Source organism: Notechis scutatus, chromosome 2, assembly GCF_049901735.1.
Source record: "Notechis scutatus isolate UNSWTSFEM ecotype Mainland chromosome 2, rNotScu1.2, whole genome shotgun sequence".
Lineage (NCBI taxonomy): Eukaryota > Metazoa > Chordata > Lepidosauria > Squamata > Elapidae > Notechis > Notechis scutatus.
In genome coordinates, this window is record NC_142010.1 from 61,180,755 (window position 1) to 61,208,357 (window position 27,603).

The 27,603-nt window shown below is 37.4% G+C and overlaps 2 protein-coding genes across 5 annotated transcripts in view; one reads left to right on the forward strand and one right to left on the reverse strand.

Annotated features, from left to right (window-relative positions):
* Nucleotides 1-12,202, forward strand: part of PFKFB4 (6-phosphofructo-2-kinase/fructose-2,6-biphosphatase 4) — a 98,374-nt gene extending 86,172 nt beyond the window's left edge. For 2 of the 4 annotated variants that reach the window (XM_026680528.2, XM_026680525.2), the window contains exons 11-15: nt 2,112-2,241; nt 2,785-2,847; nt 4,699-4,763; nt 9,087-9,178; nt 11,417-12,202. In XM_026680528.2, the coding sequence (XP_026536313.1) occupies nt 2,112-2,241; nt 2,785-2,847; nt 4,699-4,763; nt 9,087-9,146 (318 nt within the window). In that variant the 3' untranslated portion in view covers nt 9,147-9,178; nt 11,417-12,202. The remainder of the gene's footprint in view (nt 1-2,111; nt 2,242-2,784; nt 2,848-4,698; nt 4,764-9,086; nt 9,179-11,416) is intronic. The other 2 variants (XM_087954897.1, XM_026680526.2) reach the window with 1 other exon arrangement.
* Nucleotides 12,203-20,220: 8,018 nt separating this feature from the next.
* The window catches only part of PRKCD (protein kinase C delta), a 70,103-nt gene continuing 62,720 nt past the window's right edge, over nt 20,221-27,603 (reverse strand). Inside the window, exons 14-18 of the mRNA XM_026680523.2 lie at nt 27,382-27,444; nt 25,897-26,035; nt 24,993-25,181; nt 22,628-22,756; nt 20,221-21,681 (exon numbers count right to left, since the gene is read on the reverse strand). Of these exons, the coding sequence (XP_026536308.2) occupies nt 21,523-21,681; nt 22,628-22,756; nt 24,993-25,181; nt 25,897-26,035; nt 27,382-27,444 (679 nt within the window). The 3' untranslated portion in view covers nt 20,221-21,522. The remainder of the gene's footprint in view (nt 21,682-22,627; nt 22,757-24,992; nt 25,182-25,896; nt 26,036-27,381; nt 27,445-27,603) is intronic.

Here is a 27,603-nt window from a genome sequence, read left to right on the forward strand (position 1 = left end):
TCAAAAGAGAAATGTTTTGAAATAAAGTGGGTTTATTGCCTCTTTCTCATGAGAAAGCTTTTTTGCAACTTCTTTGTGTTGTTGCTAAAGTAGAAGCCATTTTCTCATTTGTGTAGGAAATGTTAATTAACAGCAACAGGGCTCTATTGTTTGTAACTTAAAAAGCTATCCTACACAGTGTTCAAATTTTAAGCAGGGCTGAAAGGCTTCTTAAAACTTTTTTGGAAAAGGAGGAAATAAATCTGTTTCCATTTCAGACTTTTGGTTCAGTGTATTGCTGGCCGTCCTGCAGCCACACACTCAGGGCCCCCTGATAGAACATGCATCAGCGTTTTCATGTGCTTTCTCTAAGTAGAGCAACAAATTTTAAAACCACATATTTGAGGCTCAGTTAATTGCTTGTTAGCTTGCCCTTTTACAGACTGCTATTAAAAGTCAAGCATTAATCAAAAGCACCAATAAAAGCAGCTGCTAACAGTATTTGTTAAAAGTGGAACATACCTTAAATCCATGTATCATGTGTTGGCTGAGTGATCATAATGTTCAAAACACTGCAGGAGTACAGATGGCATAGAGGCGGTCAGGTTATAATGGATGTTATGTAAGGTGGAAACATTTTTGGAGCTTGTTTGCTGATTGTACAGAGAAAGGATGTGTGTTTTTCAGTCAATAGCTGTACATCTTCTTAATGACTATCGCTGGCTTAACTGATGGTATATTTTCACGTGTTCCTTAGCAAAGCAAAAATGTATGTTTTGATAAACCATCAGGTGGTTGCTGCCTTCCACTTTATCAGCTGATCTACTTACAGTACTTTTCCAAAACTCCTTTTGTTCCATGTTTGAGTGCACAAAAGATATAGTTTCTTAAAAATTAATTTCTGTAGCAGAATTCCTGTTTTTGAAAACTGTCAGCAACATCACGTTTCATTACTTTTACATAAAAACAAGAGAAATCTCGCTGTATCAATTACTCAGCTATTTACAAAGTTTCTTACATAGGGAAAAATAAACATTAATGTATAAACATTGAAATAGACAAGTGACAGAATCAGTCTGTAATCTTCTGCAATTCAAATTCTGTGGTACGGAAAGCATCAGATATAGAAAAACAGGCACAGATTGCTTAGAAAAGAATGGATGCAGAGAGGAAGGATGGATGTTGAAATCATTTCATGTAAGTCAGTAATTAGTTGGTAATTGCCATTAATCTACCACTTGGATTTTAAAGCACAAGATGATGATTAAAGGTTACAAAGAAGAAATACCTCTGTAGAATTAGATCCAGACAGAACATAAACCTCTCTATTATGCATAGGTGCAGCCCAAAGTAACAATGCAGCTGCTTTAAGAGTTACATTGATTTTAATGAATTGTTTCCTAAAAGCATCTGCATTTTCTTATTTCAGTTTGGCATGTAAGTTTAAAAAAAGATAAACATCCAGTCTTATGCAAGTTCAAAAGCATTTGTACTATTACACAGGTGATACTATTTAACCCATCTTAGAGCAAATCAATCTCTATATATAAAAGTGAAATACCACTCAGCATCATCACAAAATCTCCAGAACCGTAAAGCCCACAAAATTTGCACATACGTTCCTCATGGCTTCTAGGTGCTCACTAAGAAAGGATTTTTTCGAATGACCACCAAAGCATTAGTATTCTGTATATTATTATTAACACGCTCTGATGCTAAGGAGTTCTACTCCCCTTCCCCATCTGAAAAGAAATCTGTTCCAAATGCAAAACACAAGCAGAAGGGTTTCAGTTTCAGTCTCACAACAGCAACCAGCTTTAGAATAGAACAATTGAGCTAAGTCACGCCCAGGCTCCTTGCTGTCTCCTTGCTCACACAGCAAATACTGCTTCAGTTTCCAAAAATCCCTCAACACTCTCACACACTGACAGGATGCTAGCCAGATGAATACCGATGGATGCTGTTAGGCAGAGGCAGAATTTCCCCCCCTTATTTTCCTCCCCAAAAACTAAACCTGATCACATAGTTACATAGCGAAGCACAGGTATCCAGCTAGTTTTATTATAAAATTATGGTCATTTATACATATATCCATATTACAATGGTTGTTTTTTTTGCTATTGTTTTTCCAGTCCTATGAAGATCTTGTTCAAAGGTTAGAGCCAGTAATTATGGAGCTGGAAAGGCAGGAAAACGTGCTTGTAATCTGTCACCAAGCTGTTATGCGTTGTTTGCTTGCTTACTTTTTGGATAAGCCTGCAGGTAGGTACCTTACAAATACCCACAGAGAAAGCTGAAGTTAGTCAGCAATAACTTTCATTTTGACACCAGATAATTGCAGACAAGTGGTACGTGTTTAGGATACCACTGTGTTAGTAGTTATCAACCTGTGGTCTGCACACGAAGCCATTACAGGGGTCTGTGAAGGCTTGAAGAAATGTTATGATTTAAATCTTAAATCTTGGTGATCTGTGGTTATGGTCTGTGGCCACAAAAGGTATTAAAGGGGGTCCATGGTGACGTAAGGTTGAGAACCACTATTTGTTGGTAGGTTAAATATTTTTATTTGTTTAGTTATTTCAATTTACCATTTTTTTATTCTTTTGTTTTGTCTGGCTAAGTCTTAGAATCTTATCTGTGTCTGTTGGTAGCATTGCTTGTGTGCTCTGGTTTCTACAAATGGAAGCTGTTCTGAAAATTTATTTAGTGAAGTGAGATACAAATATTAACTAGGAACCAACTATATAGTCAATAGTCAGAAGTTATTCTTTTTTTATTATATTTTTCTTTATTTATGTATTTCAGAACAACTGCCTTATCTCAAGTGCCCTCTGCATACTGTCTTAAAGCTAACTCCAGTGGCTTACGGTAAGATATTCAAATTTAAGCTAAAGTTAATCAACTTTATTATGAAAAACATTTCATTAGGTTACATCTATCAGAGGTAGACTATTAGTTCCTAATTGTAAGCTTGTATGTCAAAACAAATTACTTGTACTTAGTTACAGTTTCCATTAAACTGTTCAGTTCATTATTAAACCAAAATGTTTTAAAATAGACATTGTTTCTATTCTTCTTGAGGTAAAGCTGGGAATTTGAATAATTAGGTCCTGCCACACAGTGGTGTGGTGTGAATATCTTCAGAAGTATGACCACTCAAAATGCTTTACATAATTAGTGTTGATTTTTCTTTAGAAATATTTTTAGCATTCTTGTAGATACTTGGATTTTAGTAAGCCTGTGCATTTGTCTGTTGTGTGTATTCCATGCCTTCTTGTTTCAAAAGGTGGGATTAATTTTTTTTTACTACCGGTTCTGTGGGCGTGGCTTGGTGAGCGTGGCAGGGGAAGGGTACAGTAAAATCTCCAGTCAGAGGTGGTATTTGCCGGTTCTCAGAACTACTCAAAATTTCTGCTACCGGTTCTCCAGAACTGGTCAGAACCTGCTGAATACCACCTCTGGGTAGAATCCAAAAAAACTAATTGTTGACAGTGTTGGTAAAGCCTTGGGGTGCTTCCAGAGTCTAAGAGTTGTAGCTAAAATGTAACTTTTAATATGATAGAATAGAACATTATTAATTATAGGAAGGAATATGCTACCACAGAGCCTTCTTTTCTATTTTTTTTTCAACTTTTCCATCTAGCTTGCAGTTGTCATGGAATATGTTGGAGTGCCTTTCAGATGCTAACTGGGCCCGACTCTCCTTAAGTTACTTATTAAACCTAATTTTTACTTTGACATATTATTTCAACCAGTGTAAAACAAAGTTGTAATTAAAATAATTTTAAAATGCCACCTAATCTAAATAAAAAGCACCACTATTACTTCTTGTTAAAAGAAGAGGAAAGGGGAATGTGGACATTAAAATTTGGGATAAGAAAACATTTTAAAATAGAGAGAATTCCTGTAACTTAGTTACACTTCAAATAAAAAGAAGCCTGTAGTGACCTCTAGTGTCCAAAATCCTGCAGTTATTGCAGATAAGATCTCCAGCTGGGGTAGGGTGCAAAAATAAAGCCAAGGGCAAGCCACTAGTATATAAAATGAGACCAAACCGCATTCCCTACTAGCATTGATGATGTTACCTAGTTTGGTTAATGAAACATCTGCAACAAAGCTCAGCTAACAATCAAGGAATCTCTGGGCAGAAAGCCACCCAATAAAATTGAAGTACATATTCATTTCAGCGCATGGCTTAGAACAAGAACATATTTTCAATATCAGAATTGAACTTGTTCTTACATCCAAAAAGCCACTCCCAATTTTCTTTCTCCAATTCAACAACCTGACTTGAAGGCATGCATGAAAATCTGATCAATATTTTAGGGAAGATACTCAACATACTCTCAACATACAATCAAATGTTTTATAATACTTAACAACCCTCCCAAAGGTCTGTCAATATGAATGTTGCTACAGCTGCTCAAAACTGCTATCCATGATTCTTAGGAGAAAGCTGGAAGTTGCATTGGAAGGACTACTATGTCTGCCACTCACATGCCAGAGTGTCGTAGGAGGAAACTTTATAAAGCAACCTTACCTCAACAGATGCTAAAGTGTTAACAAATCTTAACCAGAACTATTTTAACCAGTATTTATTTGTGTCAAATTCCATTGTCCATTGGATATAAAAGGAAGAAGTTATTGTTATGGTGTTAATATTATTCTTTTTTAGTGAATAAAATATATTAAATATGAAAATGTTGATTTCACCTACAGGTTGCAAAGTGGAATCTATTTTTCTAAATGTTGACGCTGTAAACACACACAGGGATAAACCACTGGTAGGTCTTCTTACCGAATATGAATGTAAAACTTTACAAGAAGCTTGGAAAAAGTATTAAAGTAGAAAACCTGCCAGTGACAGAAGAATTAAGCACACACTGCCCCCTTTCTTGGCTACATCTTCCAGATTGCTTCTTCCCAAAGTTGATTTTTTTAAATGTACTTTTAAAAAAATAAGGTAGCTGGAGGGAATTGTAAAAAAAACCTGAGCTTAATACCTTCTTTGATTCTTGGAGTAGGGATTCACAACCATCCAGTTTCATATTTGGGAACACTGATAAAACAATTTATCTGATTAGTGTGTGTGTTCTCTTTAATGTACTTCGATGATTTTTAAAAAGAATTCTGCATTAAACTCATGAAAATGTTAAAGATATACAAGATTTCAGGGGTGAAGGGCTTCCATACGTGCCTATATCCCTCAATACAGTGTAGACAACACCTCTGTAGTATTGAGATACTGTATATTACCATTCAATTAGAGATCCCATTCTTTTAATGTAAGGAAAAAAGTTTTCAGATTTGTAGGTACTTTAGTACTTTCTCTGCAAGCATCTTATCCTGGTCCTAATTTCAACAGACTTTGCCTTGTGCTCTACTATAGCAACTCTGACTGTGTCATGTCAAATATCATTGCAGTAGTTCAGTTTCTGGTACCTGTATGTTTTATGTGAAATGTACTATATTATTTTTTTTGGGGGGGGGATTGCTTTGTAGATTTTGAAAGCCATCTCTTGCTCATTCTAGAACAACAGCAAATATTTTTGTGTCCAGTTAGTTTGGAAGTTTATTTTTAATATTAAAATTCTGGAATAACCATAAATTCATAGGTACTCTTTTTAATGCAAAATTATGGTTATTCTGTCTTTCTCATACACATAGACACATCATTGTTTAGTGATTGACTTCGGTTTGTGACTGTTGGATTTATATGAAAAGTCTCATCTATTTTACTCATACTTCCTAACATGAGGATGAAAGGCTTTGCTAACAAAATCACAAATACAATTTTGACTGAGTTAAAATGTCATATAAATGTTTCTGTGTGCAGCATTACTTTTCAGGTTTTGATTCTGAGCCATTTGTATGTCTATGCTACCAGTATTATGATTTATTACTAGGTCCATATAGTCAAACTATGGTTTGTTTAATTTCGGTTTAGTTATTGTGTGAGCAAACACTTGTAGTTTGTACCCCTAGTTCGTGGTTGTTATCTGGTGGTTTGTTCATTAAATCAAAATATAGTTTCATAGGATATATGAACCCAATCAGTAAGACAGGAGACCATGATTGTACTGTTGTCCCATTGGCCTTAGTGGGAATCAGGTATATCAAGCTAAGTTAATAACAGGACAGTAGAGAATGAGAATAAATAAATGTATCCATAATAGTGTGTTCAATATGTATTTTCATGTGTGTTAATTCATAACTGCTTTAAAGTTTAAGAAAAAAGAATGTTCAGAAGCAGAACATTGATGATCATAACTGCTTTGGTTCATATGGCTTGTTGATTGAAAGTTAGTTTAGCTGTTTCAGTCAGTTAAAACAGTTGTTTGTAAAGGAAATTTGTAAGTGATTTTTTCAGGATCAGTAATAGAGTTGCAAGTTGCATGGGAAAGGGTAGGTGGTAGTTAACTCCTCCTTGAAAGAGGGAGTGGTCCCACCAGCTCTTAAAGAGGCAGTGGTGCACTCCCTTCTCAAAGGACCATCCCTGTCCAAGCTGGTTTCCAACCTTCCCTTCTAAGGGAAGGTTGGAAACCAGCTTGGACAGGGATGGTCCTTTGAGGGAAGGTGGTGGAGAGAGTGGGTGCAGGGCATCTGCAGAGGACCTTGGATCAAGCGAATTATCTAGATGCCTTTCAGTCAAGATTCAGGCCAGAGTTTGGGACTGAGATTGCATTGATTGTGCTCATGGATGACCTCTGGCAGAAGTGAGATGGAAGTAATGCATCGATCCTGACTCTTCTTGACCTCTTGGCAGCATTTAATATGATCAATCATGCTGGCTTGGGAGTTGGGGTGAGTGGCACTGTGTTGTGCTGGTTCTCCTTACTCCAGGGTCAGTTTCAGTTGGTGTTGATAGGCGGGGAGAGAATCAGGTTGCAGCCCCTACTTTTTGAGGTGCCTCAGGGCTTGGTTTCTCTTCTCTCCTTTTTAACATCTACATGGGTGAGGTGATCCACCAGTTTGGGGTGAGATATCATCAATATACAGATAACACCCAGCTTTATATCTTCCACTCTAGACCCCTTGACTGATGCTATGGACATCCTATCCCAGTGTCTGTAGGCTGTCCAGGTCTGGATGAAGCAAAACAGGCTCTGATTCAACCATTGCAAGATGGAGAGGCTAAGGGTATTTGGAACTTCTTGAGACAAGGTTGTTCCATCTCTAATTCTGGATGGGATAACACTACCTCAAGCAGACCTGGTGCATAATCTGGGAGTGGTCCTAGACTCAGATTCTGGCTTGAAGAGCAGGTGGCAGCTGTGGCTAGGAGAACTTAGGCACATCTCTGAATGGTGTTCTGGTTGTCCCCATTCCTGCATCTCTATAGGACCAAGGAACTATTCACATGTATATCACCGTGATTCATATTATTGATCCTTATCCGGTCTGTGATCAAGATAATTTTCAGCAGCTCTGGGGACCTTTTGGCCTGTCAGGGAGAGATTTAAGGGTGTGCTTTGAAGCCCGGAAGGAGCCAGGGTGGTGGAGGCAGCACTGAGTTCTGCTTTATCATTCTCTTCACTGTGCTCTGGGCACTTGCCTGCTGGACCTTTCTTCTGGACTCAGCTGGGTTTTCTATTAACTGGAGAGCTATTTGTCATCTTACTACCTACCTGGACAGGAAGGGAGTAGGTATGTGATCTGAAATATACAGAGAGCTTTTCACAGAAACTATGTGCTATTCTAACTCCAAGACCTTGAAGATAGGAACAGCCTGGGGTGTGTGTGTGTGTCTGATGTTTGCTATGAGGGCTGGGGTGATTGGTGGCTGTCCGTATATGTATGGGTGCCTTTGAAAGGAGAGCTAGGGAAGCAGGGACTGGGGGTAGAAAGCAGAAACTTCAAGATTGTGACAGGGATAGGAATGGTTAGAATCTGAGGGACTGCTGGGGTTGCTACTTGGGAGCTTGACCAGAACCCAGTACTCAACCCATAAACCAAGTTATTGTGTGTCCTCATGCCTTGGGCTCTGACTGTTTTGAATGCCAAGTTGGTCTATATAAAATCTGTTCTCATGGATGATTTAATGATGGATGAGGTGATTTATGTTGCATATATAATCATGGGCTTGGAGGTAGGAGTTCCCTGTTGGAGATGTACTTGCCTAGGTTTTAAGTTTGACATAACTTCAGTCTAAAAAAGTCAGTGATATTAGTAGAGACGATAATGCTAAAGTAACAGACTAATGCAGGCAGTCCTTGGGTTAAGAATGTTTCATTTATAAACAACTTGTACTTTTACTAAAAATGGTAGGCAGAGTTCTCCTTCCTTCAGTCAATGAACCACTGAAGCTGCACATTTTTAATGTAGGGCCTGTTTTCAGCAGTTCGACAGCTTGAGAAAAAAAGAACGCCATCCACTGTTTTTAGTAACAGGCAGTCTTGGTGTAAGTATGAGTTAAAATGTGAATTACAAATTCAAGACAAGAATTAAGGAACTGAACTCATTCTTAATCTGGGGACTTCCTGGGGCCAAAGGAAGGCATGACTAAATGACCCTGTAATACTGCATGGCTTTCTGTATACAGACAGGTAGCCCATAAGGTCATTGTGATTTAGTGAGCAGAAGTAACAACTAGTGACATAGTTCTGTACTGCAGAGACCCCAGACTTGCACACGACAAGCCATTGGCCAGATAAATGACAGCACTGCTGGGAAAGGGATGATCTTGTAGGACAACGTTTGCCAATTTAATAGCAACATATTAAAGATGGGTGGAAAAAGAGGTTGTTCCTCCAGAATAGTGATCCTATAAGTTGCTAAGCCTTATTTCCACCAACTGCCCCCACTAACCTGGACAATGTAAGAGAACAAGATTTGCAGGAATTTAGATACAACTATATGAAAGAAATTGAAGTATTTTTAAATTGTAATCTCTCCGTGTATGGGAGAAAGGTTGCCGGCGCTAAGCTGGAACTGCAGAATTATTGTTGTTCTGTAAATCAATAGTCTATGTTTATAAGAAAAGCAGGCACAAATTTTTCTTGGTGAATTGCAGTCATCCATTGATTTAAATTCAGGAGATTACTTGTGGAAACACTGATTGGCAGTCCTGCACGATAAATATTTACTGTATTTTTATTATTATACAGAATGTAGACATTGTCAGACCTCCTGAGGATGCCCTTGTAACTGTCCCTGCTCACCTGTGAATCCTGTTTCCTGATCAGCTATGAAAGATGTGGTGCTGTTTTTTATCATACTTTTATTAATTTTCAATCAATCATTCCGATCAATTTGGAATCAAATGCCAATATAACAGTTTTTGTGTATTGCATGACTTGGAGATCAAATTGTTTTAGACTGTTTGAATTGTTGAAACATTAATAAGCTATTGTTCACTTCTGCTGAAATGCGATTAGTTCCTTTTGCAACATAACTTAATTATTGCTGATTTTTAATTTGATGTATTATGTCCAGTAAAGCTCAGTTCAGTACTTTGAACGCCTAAGTTATTAATAGTTACAATACATCCAATAGTTGTAATAAGTACAATAGAATCAATGAGAAGATAGCTGGATATTTTTCAGGTGATAGTGTGTTTATTCCAATGTCATTGACCAATGTAATTCTGTCATTAGGAATTATAATTCTAATTGATTTTAATGTATCTAAAAAGTTGTTTCCTATTAAGTGGGCAGTATTTTTAAAATGTTGTTGGCCCATCTCCAACTGCCTGTCTCACTTCCTAGACTTCAATGCTTTTTCTAAACCAGCTGAAGAGCATAGGCTTGGTTCCAAATGCTAGTCCACACAAGAGCATTAGTGACTATTGCTCCTTTCTCAGCCGTGTTATGGTTCTGCATCTTTCAGCTCCGGCTCTTGATCCTGCTGCAGTGGATTTTGCAAATGTTCAGGGAAGTCATGATCAGAATGTAGAATTGCATGTTCCCATGACTTCCACATTTGCTCTGTTGAATCCTATCTCTTCTCCCCTTAGGCTCTCATGGCTCATCTTTGTGGCTTTTCACTAGGTCTACCGTATTTGAGATGCAAAAGATGGCAGTAAAAGCACAGTGTTTTAGGCATCTCTTTGCTGCCTTCTTGTGGCTGTCCAAAATTTTGCACGCAGCATCTCTTTTGTATACAGCACCATAATACATATCCCAGCAATATCTTTTTGACATAATATGTCATACTTGACCTTATGTTTAAGATTTGTTAGTCATTGAATGAAAAAGTTGGTTCAAGAGAGAGTCTCATGGGCACTAAACAAAGACCCATTTTGTAACCTTTCACCACATCACTGCTCTGCTCTATCCTGTTTGAAAGTAGGCGTTTCTGTAAAAGGTTATGCTGTTTAATAGTTTGCTTGATTCAGGGTTGTATTTAATGCAAGATAATAAAAATCAAACTATATGTCATGTACCCATTTAATAGGTACCAACCAATCTGCAGTGTTCGGCAGGATGTAGTCAGGTGATGCTACCTGAAAAAACGGCCTATGTGCAGGAAAATCAACATTTATTACCAGCCTTCTCTAGTGAAGGAAAAATTTGGGCAGTATTACTGATAAAACTGCCGTGTGATTTGCTAACATGGGGAGTTATAGTGCTTCATAGATTGTGGCCTAGAAAAAGAGATTTGATTGAAAGAGGAATAGAGGTGGGTGGATTTAGATGAATGATTCCCATAAACTCTGATTCTCCTGTGCTTGGGCATGTATATTGAACATAAAAACTTTGCTGTCTGTTTGAATTATTTGAAGAACTGAAAACATTATGCTGTGCATTAATGTTAGTTAATGGTGAAAACAGTCTTCTGCTATACCTAACGAAGCCAATATGTGGTCCCCAAGAGTTCATATTGAATAAGACTCATCATCTCTTGAATTGGCAGTAATTGGAGCTTGTGAAAAAAATTATTAACTATGTCAACCAGTGGGCAGTTGCTATTATTCAGTGCATACTCTTGAACTAGACATTTTAATAAATTCTTCTTCTCCTCAATTCTAGTGTTGCAGGAGAATAAAAACTGTTGACTCTTTTGATATATTATGTGTGATTTTATGTATCTATAACTTCTGGTAAAGTCCCAAACCCCAAAAGTTGTCATCTTTTCTCATGCTTCATGGTCTGCATATTTTATTCCATGTCTGAAGGTAGCTGCTTTGGGAGCATGTATCTCTAGAATACAATGTGGGTCTGCAACAGTAGTTCATCTTCAGAAATGTAAGGAATTTATTAGATCTGAAGATCTCTAAAGGCAAACTTATCTTCAGATGCAGTTAAGCCAAAATTACTCATTTATTACTGCTTAAGAGGGCATTTTTCTAAGAGGTCAATCTCAGTGCAGGGTTACTGTCTTAATTCCATAAACTTATCAAGAGAATTTTCTTGGTCAGGCCAGCGTTACCTATGCACTTCTCTGGACTGTGAACCACTTAAAGCTTGCTAACTAATTCTTCTTATTTTATTTTCAGAATGTGTGTGTGAGCCGCTCTCGAGAAGAAGCCTTGAGGACTGTACCTAATAATTTGTAGCTCTCTGGTCTCCCAGGCTGCTATCCAATGTCAACATTAAGGACACTTCTCAGGGACACGATGATGAAAGCCTTCAAAGGAGGCAGCCAGCAAGGCAGAAAAAATGCCTGGTCTCTTCTTTTAAAATGAATTTCAAGACCAACTGAGCATTAAAGTAAAACAATGTACCAAGTATTTATGGAACACAGGATGAAATTAGTTTTAATTTAATGTATTTTGTCTTCAGCCTGTCATTTTTGATCTTGAATGTTATATGTATAAATCGTCAGGTGTTATTTTGAGATTCTTCTAGACTTAGAATATTTTCTTAAGTTGGTCTTTCTGTCAAAAACAATCCTCTGCTTGTTTTATTCAAATTTTATGCACACAAAAAGTATTTTAAAGTTTTTCATCTACTAGACAGGATATTTATCATTTCCATCAAACTTCATTCAAGTTTTTTTTTTTAATTTCATAATTGCATTGTTTTGATTGACAACACAAAAAGCTACTTGCTTATAAGCTATTCAATGTTTTAAAGTAGACTTAAAATTTCCAGTTTTAGGGACCAACTTTCCAAATAATTTTATTAAAGGTTCTATTTCTATTTAGCATCTAAAATATTTTCTCTTTTATGCTCCTATTAAAAAGTGCTCCTGGAAAATTTATTCAAATGATTTTTTTTATCGAAAATAATAGCAGATTTCTTTCTACTTCATATACAAAATAATACCATTTTCGAAGCCCCCTTTTTTTTTAAAAAAAAAAAAGTCTAATTCTAGTTAAGAATACGAATGGGTACTCTAATTAGCCAAACTTGGCCTGCATATTATTCATAATTTCCATAAGCACTATTTTATACAGGTGTCCCAATCCCTGATACTGGGCCATGCACCATTTGGAACTGGGCTGCAGAGGTGGTGGGTGAGCGTGCATATCTTCACTTGTGCTAACTGCAGTCTCGCATACTCATGCACAAAAGTGCACCACCCACTGAACCATCTATTCTTGCCTCCAGCCACCAATCCATAAAGCCGGAAAGGTTGGGGACCACTGATTTTATATATTCTTCTTCAAGGAAATTCTGCAAAGCCTATGAAAATTAACATAATCTTACGTGGACAAGAATAAGACAATAAAGTAAGAATGTGGAACATAGTGGTTAGAGGTCCAAAAATCTTAGTGCAATGTACACCGCCAGTTTTGAGAAACACATCTGACTTAAGAAGTTCTAGTGAGTTCATAGTATTGATTCACTTCTTCCTTTTCCTTAAACCAAAGATAAAATGTTAACTTGTTTTGAGTGTTCTTTTGGAGTGGGGGTAGGAAGAGGCAGTCCTATTGAGTCCCACCATTTTTCATTTAAAATGTAGGCATAATTAAGAAATATATATATTTATATATATATATAAAAGTTTTCGCGGGTACTTACATGTATGGCATTCAGCTTTGTTCGGGTATTTTCCCACGTCATTGTAGTTGTGCTTTTAAAGTTGTAGCAACGTTTCGGCAGAATCTCATCTGCCATCATCAGGCTTCTGGTTGTGTCCGTCTGTGACACAACCACAGGCGGCCACAACCAGAAGCCTGATGATGGCAGATGAGATTCTGCCAGCTGCTACAACTTAAAAGCACAACTAAATGACGTGGAAAATACCCAACAAAGCTGAATGCTCATATATATATATATATAAAATCAATCTTTGGTTATTCGGGTTTTCTCCCGCGTAAGATTGGAAGTATCTAGGCAACGTTTCGATGAAGTCTCATTCATCATCTTCAGGCTTGTGTCTTCGGCTCTGTGCTTTTCTAGAGCTTGTGTTTCAAAGTGTTCCATGTAGAGGTTTGCGATGACAGGTGAGAGGGGTGATCCCATGGGTGCTCCTCCTATTTTGTATTTCTGTCCGTTGTAGGTGAAGTATGTATTGGATAGGCAGTGGTTGGTCAGATCTAGGATGTGCTTGGGGGGGTTGTATTTGTTTTGGATGGCTGTCAAGGCTTCTTTTATAGGCACTTGGGTGAAGCTTTGATGTCATATCCCTCTTCACCCAAGTGCCTATAAAAGAAGCCTTGACAGCCATCGAAAACAAATACAACCCCTCCAGCACACCCCCAGCCAATCAGAACACAGCCAACCCCCAACCAATCAGAACACAGCCAAACCCCCAACCAATGAGAACACCCCCCACCCAATCAGAACACAGCCAAGTCGCCACCCAATCAAGTCACACCCCCACTAGCAGTTAAAAGGAAGAAGCAGCTGCAAGCTCACATTACTCCGAGAAGCACAAAGCCGAAGACACAAGCCTGAAGATGATGAATGAGACTTCATCGAAACGTCGCCTAGATACTTCCAATTTTACGTGGGAGAAAACCCGAATAACCAAAGATCCATATATATATGTATATTTATATTTACTGGAGGAGCTAGCAGATGTCATGCACTGAATACCATCAAGTTCAGGTAATGGTGGAAGGCTTCACTCCCAAAGTAAATAACAATGACAATTTTACAAATTGTCTTTTAAGATTTTGCAGAAACCATCAAATCCTACAAGATTTCATTCAGCTTAATCCATTCTTGCCTAAAACCTTCTGAGATATCAGTGTCCTTGTTTGAGATATTCATGCAAGAATTTCAAAATGCTGAAGATTTGGAAAATGGCACATGATTTCTGCCTTTTTAATTTTTTATGTGCTTTTAAAATATTAATTGGGGGTGTGGATTCTGAGATATTTTCAAGAGCTTTGTTGCTAAGACCTGATTTAGCATTCTGGAGTTCTTTCATAAAAGAGAACCAGCATATCCTTCAGCCCTGTCACCATCATCATCATCTTTGGGATTAGCATCTATACTTCTCCTCCTCCTGTATGACTTGAGAGGAAAGCATAAGAGAGATGGGATGACTGCTCATGTAGTTGGATTCTCAAAAATGCACAGAAGAATTCAGGCTAATTTGCAGAATTTTAACATCCTACTTTCGAATGAAATTTGTACAGAAACAATTCCTTTTTGAGTTTGCATGTTAAGTCATGTATATATTTGTATAAAATCATTATATGTCGTTATTTGTGTGATAGAAGTCAAGCAGCATATTAGATACCTGCAAGTTGTTGAAACAAAAAATAGTTTTGTCCTCACGGGTTGGAAGTGTTTTTAAAAATCCCACTATCTATATAGATATCTTATTGAACCATGCTATCTTAGTGGTAAAAGCTCTGTGCAATGTACTGTGTTAGCTTTGCAAAGGAGGGTCAGTTTGTTTCTTTTTATTTTCTTGTCGCTGGTGCTATCATGTATGCTGTGGCCATGCTGTGAACTCCTTGTTTTGCAATGCATTCAGTGTTGTAGAAATAAGCCAGAAAGTCAAACTTATATCAGAAAGATAAACAGTGGTGATAAAATAGAAATTATTTAAATAACATATAAAAAGCACTTGAGCTGTATTTTATCATAACATAATTTTTGCATTGTAAAATATTTGTTCGGGTAGATAATCATTTACTGTGTTTACCTGACTGGAAGAAACACTCCCCACCCCCCACCTCAATATCTCTGAATTCAGTCACTTAGTGGAAAGGTGCTATTGAAAATAACAGAAAGATGAGAGATAACTGCTTTTCTATAACGCCTAAACAAGACTTCTTTCTCTCTCCCCTATCCCCATATATCTCCCACCAGTTGTCTTGTTTTTATTTTCCAGGGAAGCCACCCCATAACTCTTCCATCCACTTTCCCCCTTTTCCCTGCTTTCATTAGAAGGAGAGAGGGAGGGAGGAGATTCTGTGTATGTATTCACACATATTTGTCTGTGTAAGACTGACTTATATGTGAAAGAATGATTGACATGCACACAGGGAATCGGTTAATAATAATGTTTGTTCTGATCCTATCCTATCTTTATCAAGACTTCATTTTTATAAGATACATAAGCACAGCTGCAAAGGATGCCTAACATACACAAGTGAAATCGTACATAAACCTAGGAGAGGTGTGGAAATCTCCAGGATTGGTTTCATTTGGAGTGGAAACCATAGGCTTTCCATAATATGTTTGTATTTTTTTTCCCCTTTGAGGGGGATGGGTTGCCTTCTATTGGATAAATACGAGTAGTCCTTGGCTTACGTTTAGCAATAGTTTGAACCTGTGACAATGTTCAACAAGTGGTTCTTGCAACAGGTCCTCGGATATCCAGCCACTGCACTGCTCCCTCTGTCACAAGATCACAATTTCTGACATTCCCTGCCAGCTTTCCACAAACAGCACAGAAGCTGGCAGGAAGTCGGAAACCACAGTCATGCGGTCCTTGCTTAACAACAGCAACTTGGGACTGCCAGAACTGCCATCACTAAGCGGTCTCAATTGCTGTCGTAAATTAAAGACTGCCTGTACGGTGCTCGAAGGGACCAAGAAAAACACCATTGTATTTTAATAGGTCTCTTTTATTTAGCAGTCGTGTTTTATCGTGATACTTTTTGAACTTCTCTGGATGTGGGGCACTGGACAGGGGGCTTAATTAAATTCTCTAAAAGTTGAAGATTATCCAGAAGAAAAATGTGTAGATGTATAAATCTGTTTTGAATTTTGTAGAAAATATAATTTTACTCATTTCTAAATGAAGGCAGCAGATTAGCCTTCATTGAAAATGTATCATAGCTTCATAGATTCCCTTTATTGGAGATAAATATTTGTTTGAATATCTTCATATTTTTTTAATGTGTACAACTCGGTGGCTAAATATTTAATGTATAGTAGATATTTTTATAGGTTATATCTAAATATACTTTGTTAACTGTGGTTTCTTCTATTCAGAGAAAAGGCCATATAACCGATAAAAATCGTTGTACGCAATACAAATTATAAATTTATGTTGATACTTGAAAAGATGAAGAGAAGTTGTTGATTCTGATTTAACAAGCTGTGATCTTAAATACAAAATTTGGAAGTAAACCTCTTGAAATTAGTTGCACTATCTTCCAAGTAAATAAGTCCAAAAATCATAACTCATAAAAACTGTTTACTCTCAGTTTCAGCTAGATAAACTTGTAACCACCTCCAGAATACCTGCTGAATATTTTATTTCACAGGACTTACTACCTTTTTTAAGAGTAAAAAATGAATTATAGAAACATATGAATCTTAAACAAGAAGCCATTATTGGCCTTTGCTTAATGTGTGAAATAGCTTATAGGAATAATATGGAAATGAGAATGTTATAAATATTATTTCTTTTCTCAATTTGTATGGTGGATTCATATGATTTTGAATTAAATTTTGATTCAGATATTATTGTTCATTTATTTAATGCAGATTTTTCAACTATAGTTGGGCAATTTATTACTTTCCATGTGTTAAATCTTTCTCCAAAACAATAAAATATCAGTTCTAAATTAAAGTGCACTTTAATTTCTTTATTTGTAAGTTGAATTTTGCTACTATATTTAAGATCACCATCTTAAATCATCACATAAATGTTTGTAAAAAGTCTGTCCAAGAAAGCATATTTTGATGATATATAATATAGCTATATTTATATAAAATACCTATCGGCTTACTATAAAGACAAAAGTTTTATGTCATGTATGAACAATTCTTGTGGAATTCAATTTGCAAACTTGCAGAATTTACTGCATTTAATTATATAAATATCAGTGAAGTTACATCTGATTATCAAGAATCCATTTAGTTGTAATAATGCTTCTGCTGACATTAAAGACAATGAAATGATGCATGGAATGTGCTTGAGATTGTAACTTTGCCCTTTCTAACAGTAGTTGTGGTTCTGCTAATGCCTGTTGTATTCAGCAGCTTTGGACCCCACTGACCAGTGTGGTGTTACCGAGACAGCTCTTCGTGATAGGTATATTAAGCAACGTATCCACAGTTGTCTCTGACTTATCAAGCATCACCTTCTGTCAGCTTAATCCCTGGACCTTGAATTTGTTTGGTGATTCTAGCAGGGGACTTAATTGTACATTCTTGAAAGAAGATTGGTAAGGACTCCTTTCTGGAATGGTTGTTCCCTTCCATCAATGCACAGCTTTAGGAGGGAGGGATAGGAAGCTGTAAGGGAAGAAGGGGAACCTGTCTAGCCAGCCAGATTAGCCAGAACAACCCTGCTGAACATGAAATGATAGATATCCCATCCTGATTGCCCTTTCACATCTTGATTCAGTGGAATCTATGCAGTCGGCCCCTGAATTCTTCAGTCCCTGCTTTTAAACATCCAAAGTTGCATCAAAGCACATGTAATGAGTGGCATCAGCATGCTAATATTATGCACACACCATTTTTTCTCTAGATTTCTAATAGTATTAAGCTAGTTTTAGTTTGACCAAGCAGCTTATAGTGATGTTTTATTAATAGAGACAGAGTTTGGTTTTGTTTACACAAAATCACTTTCAATAACTATTCAGCTGCTGATTCAGCTTTTATACAGTATAACTTCAAATAGCATTTGCATTTAGATGATTAGCTATTACTTTGAATCTAAATTTGAAATATATAGTAAAATAGATGCACAAAAGTTGTAGCTGAAGATTGGCAACATTCTACCCTTTACACTCCTGTTTCTGATGCATAGTGCTAATTAGAAAAGGTTTCTATTCCAGTAAGCAATGTATTAATATTTTTGTTTTTAACTGCAGCACCAGCAGTCCAGTTATATACACTGCTCAAAAAAATAAAGGGAACACTTAAACAACACAATGTAACTCCAAGTCAATCACACTTCTGTGAACTCAAACTGTCCACTTAGGTAGCAACACTGATTGACAATCAATTTCACATGCTGTTGTGCAAATGGAATAGACAACAGGTGGAAAGCATAGGCAGTTAGCAAGACATCCCCAATAAAGGAGTGGTTCTGCAGGTGGTGATCACAGACCACTTCTCAGTTCCTATGCTTTCTGGCTGATGGTTTGGTCACTTTTGAATGCTGGCGGTGCTTTCACTCTAGTGGTAGCATGAGACGGAGTCTACAACCCACACAAGTGGCCCAGGATGGCACATCAATACGAGCTGTGGCAAGAAGGTTTGCTGTGTCTGTCAGCATAGTGTCCAGAGCATGGAGGCGCTACCAGGAGACAGGCCAGTACATCAGGAGACATGGAGAAGGCCATAGGAGGGCAACAACCCAGCATCAGGACCGCTACCTCCACCTTTGTGCAAGGAGGGACAGGAGGAGCACTGCCAGAGCCCTGCAAAATGACCTCCAGCGGGCCACAAATGTGCATGTGGCTGCTCAAATGGTCAGAAACAGACTCTATGAGAGTGGTATGAGGGCCTGACACCCACAGGTGGGGGTTGTGCTTACAGCCCAACACCGTGCAGGACGTTTGGCATTTGCCAGAGAACACCAAGATTGGCAAATTAGCCACTGGCGCCCTGTGCTCTTCACAGATGAAAGCAGGTTCATACTGAGCACATGTGACAGATGTGACAGGGTCTGGAGACACCGTGGAGAACGTTCTGCTGCCTGCAACATTCTCCAGCATGAACAGTTTGGCAGTGGGTCAGTAATGGTGTGGGGTGGCATTTCTTTAGGGGGGGCGCACAGCCCTCAATGTGCTTGCCAGAGGTAGCCTGACTGCCATTAGGTACCAAGATGAGATCCTCAGACCCCTTGTGAGACCATATGCTGGTGCGGTTGGCCCTGGATTCCTCCTAATGAACAATGCTAGACCTCATGTGGCTGGAGTGTGTCAGCAGTTCCTGCAAGACGAAGGCATTGATGCTATGGACTGGCCCGCCTGTTCCCCAGACCTGAATCCAATTGAGAACATCTGGGACATCATGTCTCGCTCCATCCACTAATGCCACGTTGCACCACAGACTGTCCAGGAGTTGGGGGATGCTTTAGTCCAGGTGTGGGAGGAGATCCCTAGGGAGACCATCTGCCACCTCATCAGGAGCATGCCCAGGCGTTGTAGGGAGGTCATACAGGCACATGGAGGCCACACACACTATTGAGCCTCATTTTGACTTGTTTTAAGGACATTACATCAAAGGTGGATCAGCCTGTAGTGTTTTTTTCCACTTTAATTTTGAGTGTAACTCCAAATCCAGATCTCCATGGGTTGCTAAATTTGATTTCCATTGATAATTTTTGTGTGATTTTGTTGTCAGCAGATTCAACTATGTCATGAACAAAGTATTTAATAAGAATATTTCATTCATTCAGATCTAGGATGTCTTATTTTTGTGTTCCCTTTATTTTTTGAGCAGTGTATTCAAGTAGCAGTAGCATCATGGACAATAGTCATTTATTTCTGTCAGATTAACTAAGCTATAGTCCCATTGCTTAGTCCCATGTAACACCTTACATAATGGTGTTATCAGCCAACTCTAAAGCTTCTAATTTGTGACTATTAATATTTTGCATTTTATTTACGATTTCAAATTTGATGGTTTACAGTAGCATTTGGGACACTTAGAATTCAGATGGGTTCCTGCTTTAATCTTATTAAAATGTCAAATCCAAAACTTATGAAACTATCCAGATGTTTGTGTCCTTGAAAGAAAAATGGAGCAAGACCTGCTGATTAAACCATTGAAGATGAAAATTTGATGCATCAAAGTGGTTCTATGTTGCATAGTTTTCCACAAAGAAACTATCCTTTTTTATTCCATTGTGTTACCTTTCTAGCTTATTTTATACCATTGTGTTACCTTTCTAGCTTATTACAGAGTTTGGGTGCTATGTATGTTTGAAAAGTTGAGACAGTAATTTCTAATTTTTACAAGATGTAAAAATCAGATGAAGTGGGAGAACAACAGAACACAGTTTATTTACATTTTAAGTGTCATCAAGTCTTTCAAGAATAAGAAAAAACAATTCTGTTTTCAAGTTTCAACTCTGTTCTATACATGTTACCATTGTCTCTACTAAAAACATTTTGTTATAAAGTTAAAAAAAAGCCTTAGTTTGTCATAACGAACTGCATATTTAAATATTCCTACAGAAACCAGATAACAATCTCACCAAGGATTCTTAAATGATGACACAACTTATATTGGCCTTCACTAATGGGCAACCTAATGGACAGTTGACAGGTGCTATTTGTAGGTTATGTCCAATGACATCAAAGTATTCATGAGTCTAAACTTGTTCAGTCTCTGCACATTCCAAGAAATACACATTTTGCCTCACAGAAACTTCATATATTTCCAATTTTTGTTGCTCAAATGCACCTGCAAAACTCAGTTGTGTGCTTTGGGATTGTTCATTTCTTCTCTCCCAAGATCAAAATAATACTTCAATTGTTCTCAAATGAGCTCTAGGTTCATTTGCCAGGCTTTGTTTCTTTGCCCCATTATCTTTCGCCCTGCATCTTTGGAAAAAGGTGCATATATATATAAGCATTAAAATTAGCAAACACATATACTTCGGGGTACTCTATTGTTAAATTTATACACTGCCTGATTCCCAGCAACTGCAGATGGTCTATCCAATGGCAATTGTGTATTTTTAAGGTGCCACCAAACACTTTATTCTCATCAATGAACACAATTAGATATTGTGGAAGAAACTAGGGTATTTTATAAATTCTATTTCATGATTTTTAAAAAACCTTTATCCAGGAATGAAAAGAAAAGAAAATTTTAAGGAAAAATACATGTTACAGGAAGCAGTATTGACCTATGGTGCTTATTAAAAATACCAATATTTGAAGCCTAGATTTCATCGAATAGATTGTCAAGCCATTTTGCTTGATGAGAATTAATGTTAGCTGTCTCACTGTATTTAAAAGATAACTTCATAATCAATATCTCCCCTCTTAAGCAAAATAAAGCGTACCCGCAATACACATTATCCAAAGAAATAACTACATTCAAATAACACACATCTACACTTTCCCAGCTATGGAGAAAATCATATACACATAATTCACAAGGATACTTCAGTCTTACAAGACAAAGTTTCTGCCAATTGCTTAAGAATTAGCAGAAGTAATAACTACACAGTTGGTCACAACGAGGTGAATGTCTTTCAGTCACATTCCGTATGAAGAGAGCTGGAAAGCTTTCATTAGCTCTGTTCCTCAGAGTTCGATTTAATTAATAATTATTTCTCCAGAATTCGGTCAAATTTAGGGTTAATAAATGAAAAGCCAGCAAATGCAGACTGATCCATAGAATCTATTAGGTTTTTGTCGCTGTGCGATAATCGAGGTTTCTCACTCAAAAACTCTCTGTCAAAGTTGTTATAGTCACTTGCTGATTTCTGTAAAGAAGAACAGAAGCAATTGAAATAGCAGGGCCTCCAATCCATGGCGTGTCAATTGCTGATGGTCTTTCTGCCCTCTCAAAACAACTCTGGCCGAATTGCTGAGTGGCCATGAACAATTTTACTCAACCTATTTTATAGACTCTTCTTTGGGGAAGCTGTGACAAGAAAAATGGGTAGGCCAGGAATGTTTGAAGAACTGATTACAAGAATTGTAATTGAACTGATTGCATGAACTGATGACTAATTATGTGACAAATATATAGCTCAGAACTTGGTTATTTACTGGAATTCACATTGTTCATGATTTTTTATATTTTTTTAAATGCTGGACATATTTCAAACTTAAAATTAGCGTTTTTTTTAAAAAAATATGCAAATTAAATACTGATATGCTACAGGTAAATAAAGGTAATTCTCAACTTAGGAGTGGTCTCTTAAAGACCATTCAAAATTACAATGGTTTTGAAAAAGGTCCTTGAATTTATGACTGCCACATTACCCCCACAGTCACATAATTACATTTCAGGCATTTGTATTTATAACCAGTTACAGCATCCCGTGGTCACAAGATCATGTCTGTGCTATTTTCTGTCAAAAAAATGCCTAGTCAATAAACTGAATTTAGATCTATAACCTCATGATTTGCTTAAAAGTTATGGTGAGTTGCTTAACAACCATCATAAAAATGATCATAAAATCAAGTCTAATTATGTGGTGACTCAATTTACAACTGCAATGACTTATGATCAAAATTCCAGGGTCAATTGTGGCCATAAGTCAAGAGTTACCTGTATATGCACAAGTGAGATGGAAACAAAAAAAAATGTACTCGTTCCACTAAAGGGATTCCATGTATTGTGCCTTTAGATCTAGCTTCAATGAGCAGAAAACAAAGGATCCATACTTTTGAGTGTGTGGAATAGATGTTAAGGCTACATACCACTTTTGGTTTGAAAGGAGGTTCCATCTCTCTCTTTTCCAGTGTTGTCCAATTAATTGCTTTGAAGAAATGGTGATCTCTGATGTTTCCAGTTATTCCCAATCGCTTTGTTGGATCTCTTTCAAATAGCTACAAAATATGAAAATGTTCTTCATTTGGTTACTGAGTCAAACTGTACTTTTGAAAAAAATAATATTTTTTTAATAGCTATTTTGACCAAGAGCAGAGAATCTGTGTCCTTCCAGAACTTGCCAAATTCAGCATCCCTCATTATGCTGGCTGCCAGTTCTGGGAATTATAGTTTAGGGATTTCACATGCAACTTGATCCAGGCCTCCCAAGGCCTCATCAGACAAAGTACCCCGTGCTTTGCTTTTCACCTCATTAGGCCCCACAACCTTGGGCCTCCACCCCATGTCATGCCTTGGTCCATAGGGCCACATACAATGGATTCTGTAATACTTTCAATAAAGGGTTTTGTAATACTGGCTATCTAACATGGGTTTTTTTGTATTTTAAAATTGTCTTTTTCAAATGTATTGCGAATAATTTGACATAAGCCTTAATCTTCGAGAAAAGCCTCCCTTTTAGAAACCAAGATGGGCAGGAAAACCCTTGATACATTGTAGATAACATATTTTTATTTTCAGTTGTTGTTCAAGCCTCCATGAACAAAACAATTTTTTAATCCAGCATTGGAAAGTGCTGAGAATGTATTTTAGCCATACCCATCCTGATGTTTTTCTCTTGTGAATGTTTCTTTTACTTTTATTCAGAATACAATGCTTTTTTCAATCCTAATTGATCACATATTATTAATTATTCTGACATAACTGAACTTTTCCTTACCTAATCAAAATGTTCTTTAGTACTTTTTTATTATGCAAAACTATAAAAGGGAAGGTGTGATTTCTCCCTTTGTTCTTTCTCATGAAATCAAACATAGAAACCTTTCAACGTCCATTCAAAACAAGAGAGAAATAAACATTTAATAAAAAAAAAATCTTTTATGGACGGTAGCAATGAACTGGAAAATGGGGAAAAACAAGAAGCCCCGGAAGAGGTAAAGAACTCATCCAATTAAAAGTTGTGTATATCATCATGTGGGCATCTCCAGGTGGTGATGAGGCTTCTGTCCGTTGACCTTGACATAGTTTGATAAAGGGTTGCAGCTGCGCATAGCATAGGATAGAAACCTAAGTAAGAATGTACCCCCCCCAGCTTATACAGTGCTGGTTTGTAACACCTTCAGCTCACTTCCCATAACCATTCCCCCCTCCTCCCCCCGTTACTTATGACAGCCGAAAGATGCAAAGCAAAGGGAGAAAAATCTTGAAGGCTGACACCTTTTTAATAGAAACATTCAAATTAAATCATAAATCAAATGATCTTCCTTGTGTCTGTGTCATAATTGGGGTCTAGAACTTATCTAGAAGCCATATTTAGCCATCAGTCCTCCCTCCAAAATGGCACCCACTTCTGGGGGTGCCATTTTGGAGGGAGGACTGTTCAAGGACAGCTTCCGTATAGGAAGGCCTTGTGGCGGATCAGCCAGTTCTTTCCCAATCTCTGAGATCGCTTTGAAAAAGAGAAGTGGCTGATCTGCCATGCAGTCTTCCTATACAGTGGTTGTGCTGTACTGTCCTGGAAGCTGCTGCAATTCTTACAATTTGAGAATTGCAGCCACTCTCCAAATGCCATCCACTTCAAGGAAGGCTGCATAGTGGATCAGCCACTTTTCCTTCCCAAAGGTAATCTTCTGAAAAGATAAGTGGAGCAAGGTGTGATGGGGTGAAAAGGGGGACAAGGCCCAAGGAAATGGGATCTAGTGGGGTGGGAAGCAGGCCCAAGGCTTTGGGGACTGAGTCAGGTGGAAGATAGCCCCAAAGGACCCAGCAAGGTGAGATGGAGAAGATAAGGTGGGAGCAGCTGCAGTGTTCCTGTGATTGGTTGTCAGCGCCCAAAACTGCGGGGGCAGTCCTAATTTCAGGCACAGGTCATAAGTTCCATCATTCAGTGCTGTTAAATTTCAAACAGCTACTGAACAAATTTTTGCACTATGTGTAAGAATTTACAGACAGAAATAGATTGATCTATGCATCTATCATATGGACATGTCTTGCCAAACAACTTTTGATCGCAGAACTGCATATAATTGTACAATAAGCAGAAGCAACAACCAAGACTTCAATCCTATATTTGACTTTGTTTCATACACATAAATACCATTTGGACAGGAGGAAGGATAATTTTTTTTCTGTAAAATTACCAGCTATTTTAGTATACTAGATTGTTAAATTCTAATACTCCTAATATTTTTCATTTTTCTATATAGGAAGCACATATTACGCTTAGCCAATGTATACCTTTTCCAGAATATCCTTGGATTCCTTGGTAATCCAACGAGGGTAATGAGGAGTATCTACTCGTATTGATTCAAATAATTCATCTTCATCATCACCATGGAAAGGAGATTGTCCAATCAGCATTTCATACAACAAAACTCCAAATGACCACCAGTCTACAGAAAATGTATATTTCAGGCCTTGCAAGATCTGTAGCAAATGTAAGAAAAGACACAAACATGAAATGCAGCCAAAGGCCTCATATATGTATATTTGCGTGTGGTTTCCCCCTCCATAATAGAAGGATCAGCAATAGTAGGACCATCCTGATGTGATAACTGAATTAAAATGTAACCAACATTCTAAAAACACACTACAGCAATATTTGGACTCATTCCCTTCTCTTGAATAAAAAAGTCCTAAGCATTTTGGTTCTCTCTTAATTGAAGTCTATAGTTATACTTAGATTCTGATTAACCGAGGCTAATTGTAGCTGCAACACAGTGAATAAAACTGACTTATTTCAATAAACTGATTTCAAAATAAAATATTATTCGGCTCAAATGTAATGCTCATCATTCAACAACTGATTTCCCTGTCACTTTGCCAAAAACAAATAGGGATAGAAATATGGATCTAAGACTTTATAAAAACAGATCATATTTATTATAACTGAATGCAACTGTAAATATTTTCAAAGCAGATATTGTTTCATGCTCGGTGACCATAAAAATGTAAACACTCTGCAGCTTGCACCTACATCTGGAGTAGAAGTCATATATAACAGGGATCCCCAACCTTTTTGACGCCGCGGCCCGGTAGCGGACCGGTATCAGTCCGCGGACCAGCGGTTGGGGACCCCTGATATATAATACCACATCCATGCAGAGAAAGATTTCTAAATACTAAAATGAGTATGCCTTACTTCAGGGGCTATATAATCTGGAGTACCACAGAATGTTGTTGCCTTGTTTTCTCCAAATACATTTTCTTTACACATCCCAAAGTCAGCTATTTTGATATGGCCTTCTTTATCAAGCATCACATTGTCTAATTTGAGATCCCTGTATGAAAAAAAAAATATCCATCAAAGAATTGAAATAATATTTGCCTAAAATATCCATCTTACATAACCTACCTACTTAATACAACTTCCAGACAACCTATACCTCTGTAGCACCCTCATGCCATCAAAATTTGTCAGAAAAATACCTTAATTTCAGAAATATTCCCTCTCTTAGTATCTTGAAAACAAGCTAATCCTAAAGAACTGAAAAATATTGGCCCTGTCACTTCTGGAGATATTACCAGGGGTGGGATTCTACCAGTTCACACCTATTCACTAGAACCGGCTGTTAACATTCTAAGCAGTCCGGAGAACCGGTTGTTAGAATAAATTACTGGCCTAATCCTGTAAGGAAGGCAGGAAGGAAACATTCTGGTGTTGCTTACAGAAATGCCTCTCCGTTAACCCTTATTACATTCTTGGCAGGACTAGACTTCCTATCTCAGGAACTTCTCTGGAGTTTTTTCCCCTCCTTTGCTGGTACTTTGCTTGTGTGGAGTGACCATTCAAAGTTACAATGGCACTGAAAAAAGTTACTTATGACCGTTTTTCACACTTATGACTGTTGCAGCATCCCCACAGTCATGAGAGGCCAGGCGAGGAGATGCGTGTCTTGATGTGAGTGATATTGAGTTGCCCACGCCCAGCCAATAACATGACCACCAAGCCATGTCCACCCAGTCACATGACCACCAAGCCACGCCCACCACCTAAGCCATGCCCATAGAACCAGTTGTTAAAAAATTTGAATCCCACCCCTGGATATTATCATCTTGTAAAAATCCAAAGGATTTTGGCTCTTCAAATTCCAAATTCTGCCAATCCAGACTTAAAACCTGAACTCAGCAGCCATTTTCCTGATAGAATAACTAGAGGTTCTCAATCTCAAAATCTCAAACCTTGCAGCAAGGTGTCTCTGATTAAGTCAGGTTGAGAGCAAAGCTGCTTTCTAGATTTACAGTATAAACTGAAATCGTGCTTTTGAGAGGTCAGTCCAATTTAATATAAGCTGTAATGTGAACCATCTCCTTTGCCATTCTACAGTCTTGGGGCTAAGTGCCTGGCAATTAAGAATGTGAAACAAAGACTCCTTTATATAATGGAAATAATAGCTTTATCCATCTTGCCAATGATATAAATGTAAGAAAATAATTACAGATTGTTCTCAAGGGTTTCTGAGTTGCCCTTTTTAACACCTCTGGAATAGAATCAAAATTTTAACAGCAAACAATTCCTTATGACATGTATCACATTGTATTAATCACAGATCCCACCAATTCCTCAGTAAGGCATAGTGGTTAAAATATTTTATGAGACTCCTGTTAAGATCAACAAATCACTCACCTATAAATAATGCCTTTACTGTGAAGAAACTCCAAGCCACACACTATTTCAGCACCATAAAACCTGAAATTAAGCAAAAACATTCTCAAACAATGTAAAGTATTAGTATATTGCCTTAATAATTGGCAATATAATTATATTTATATAATATAATATAATTATATTTATATAATATAATTATATAATATAATATAATTATATAATATAATATAATTATATAAT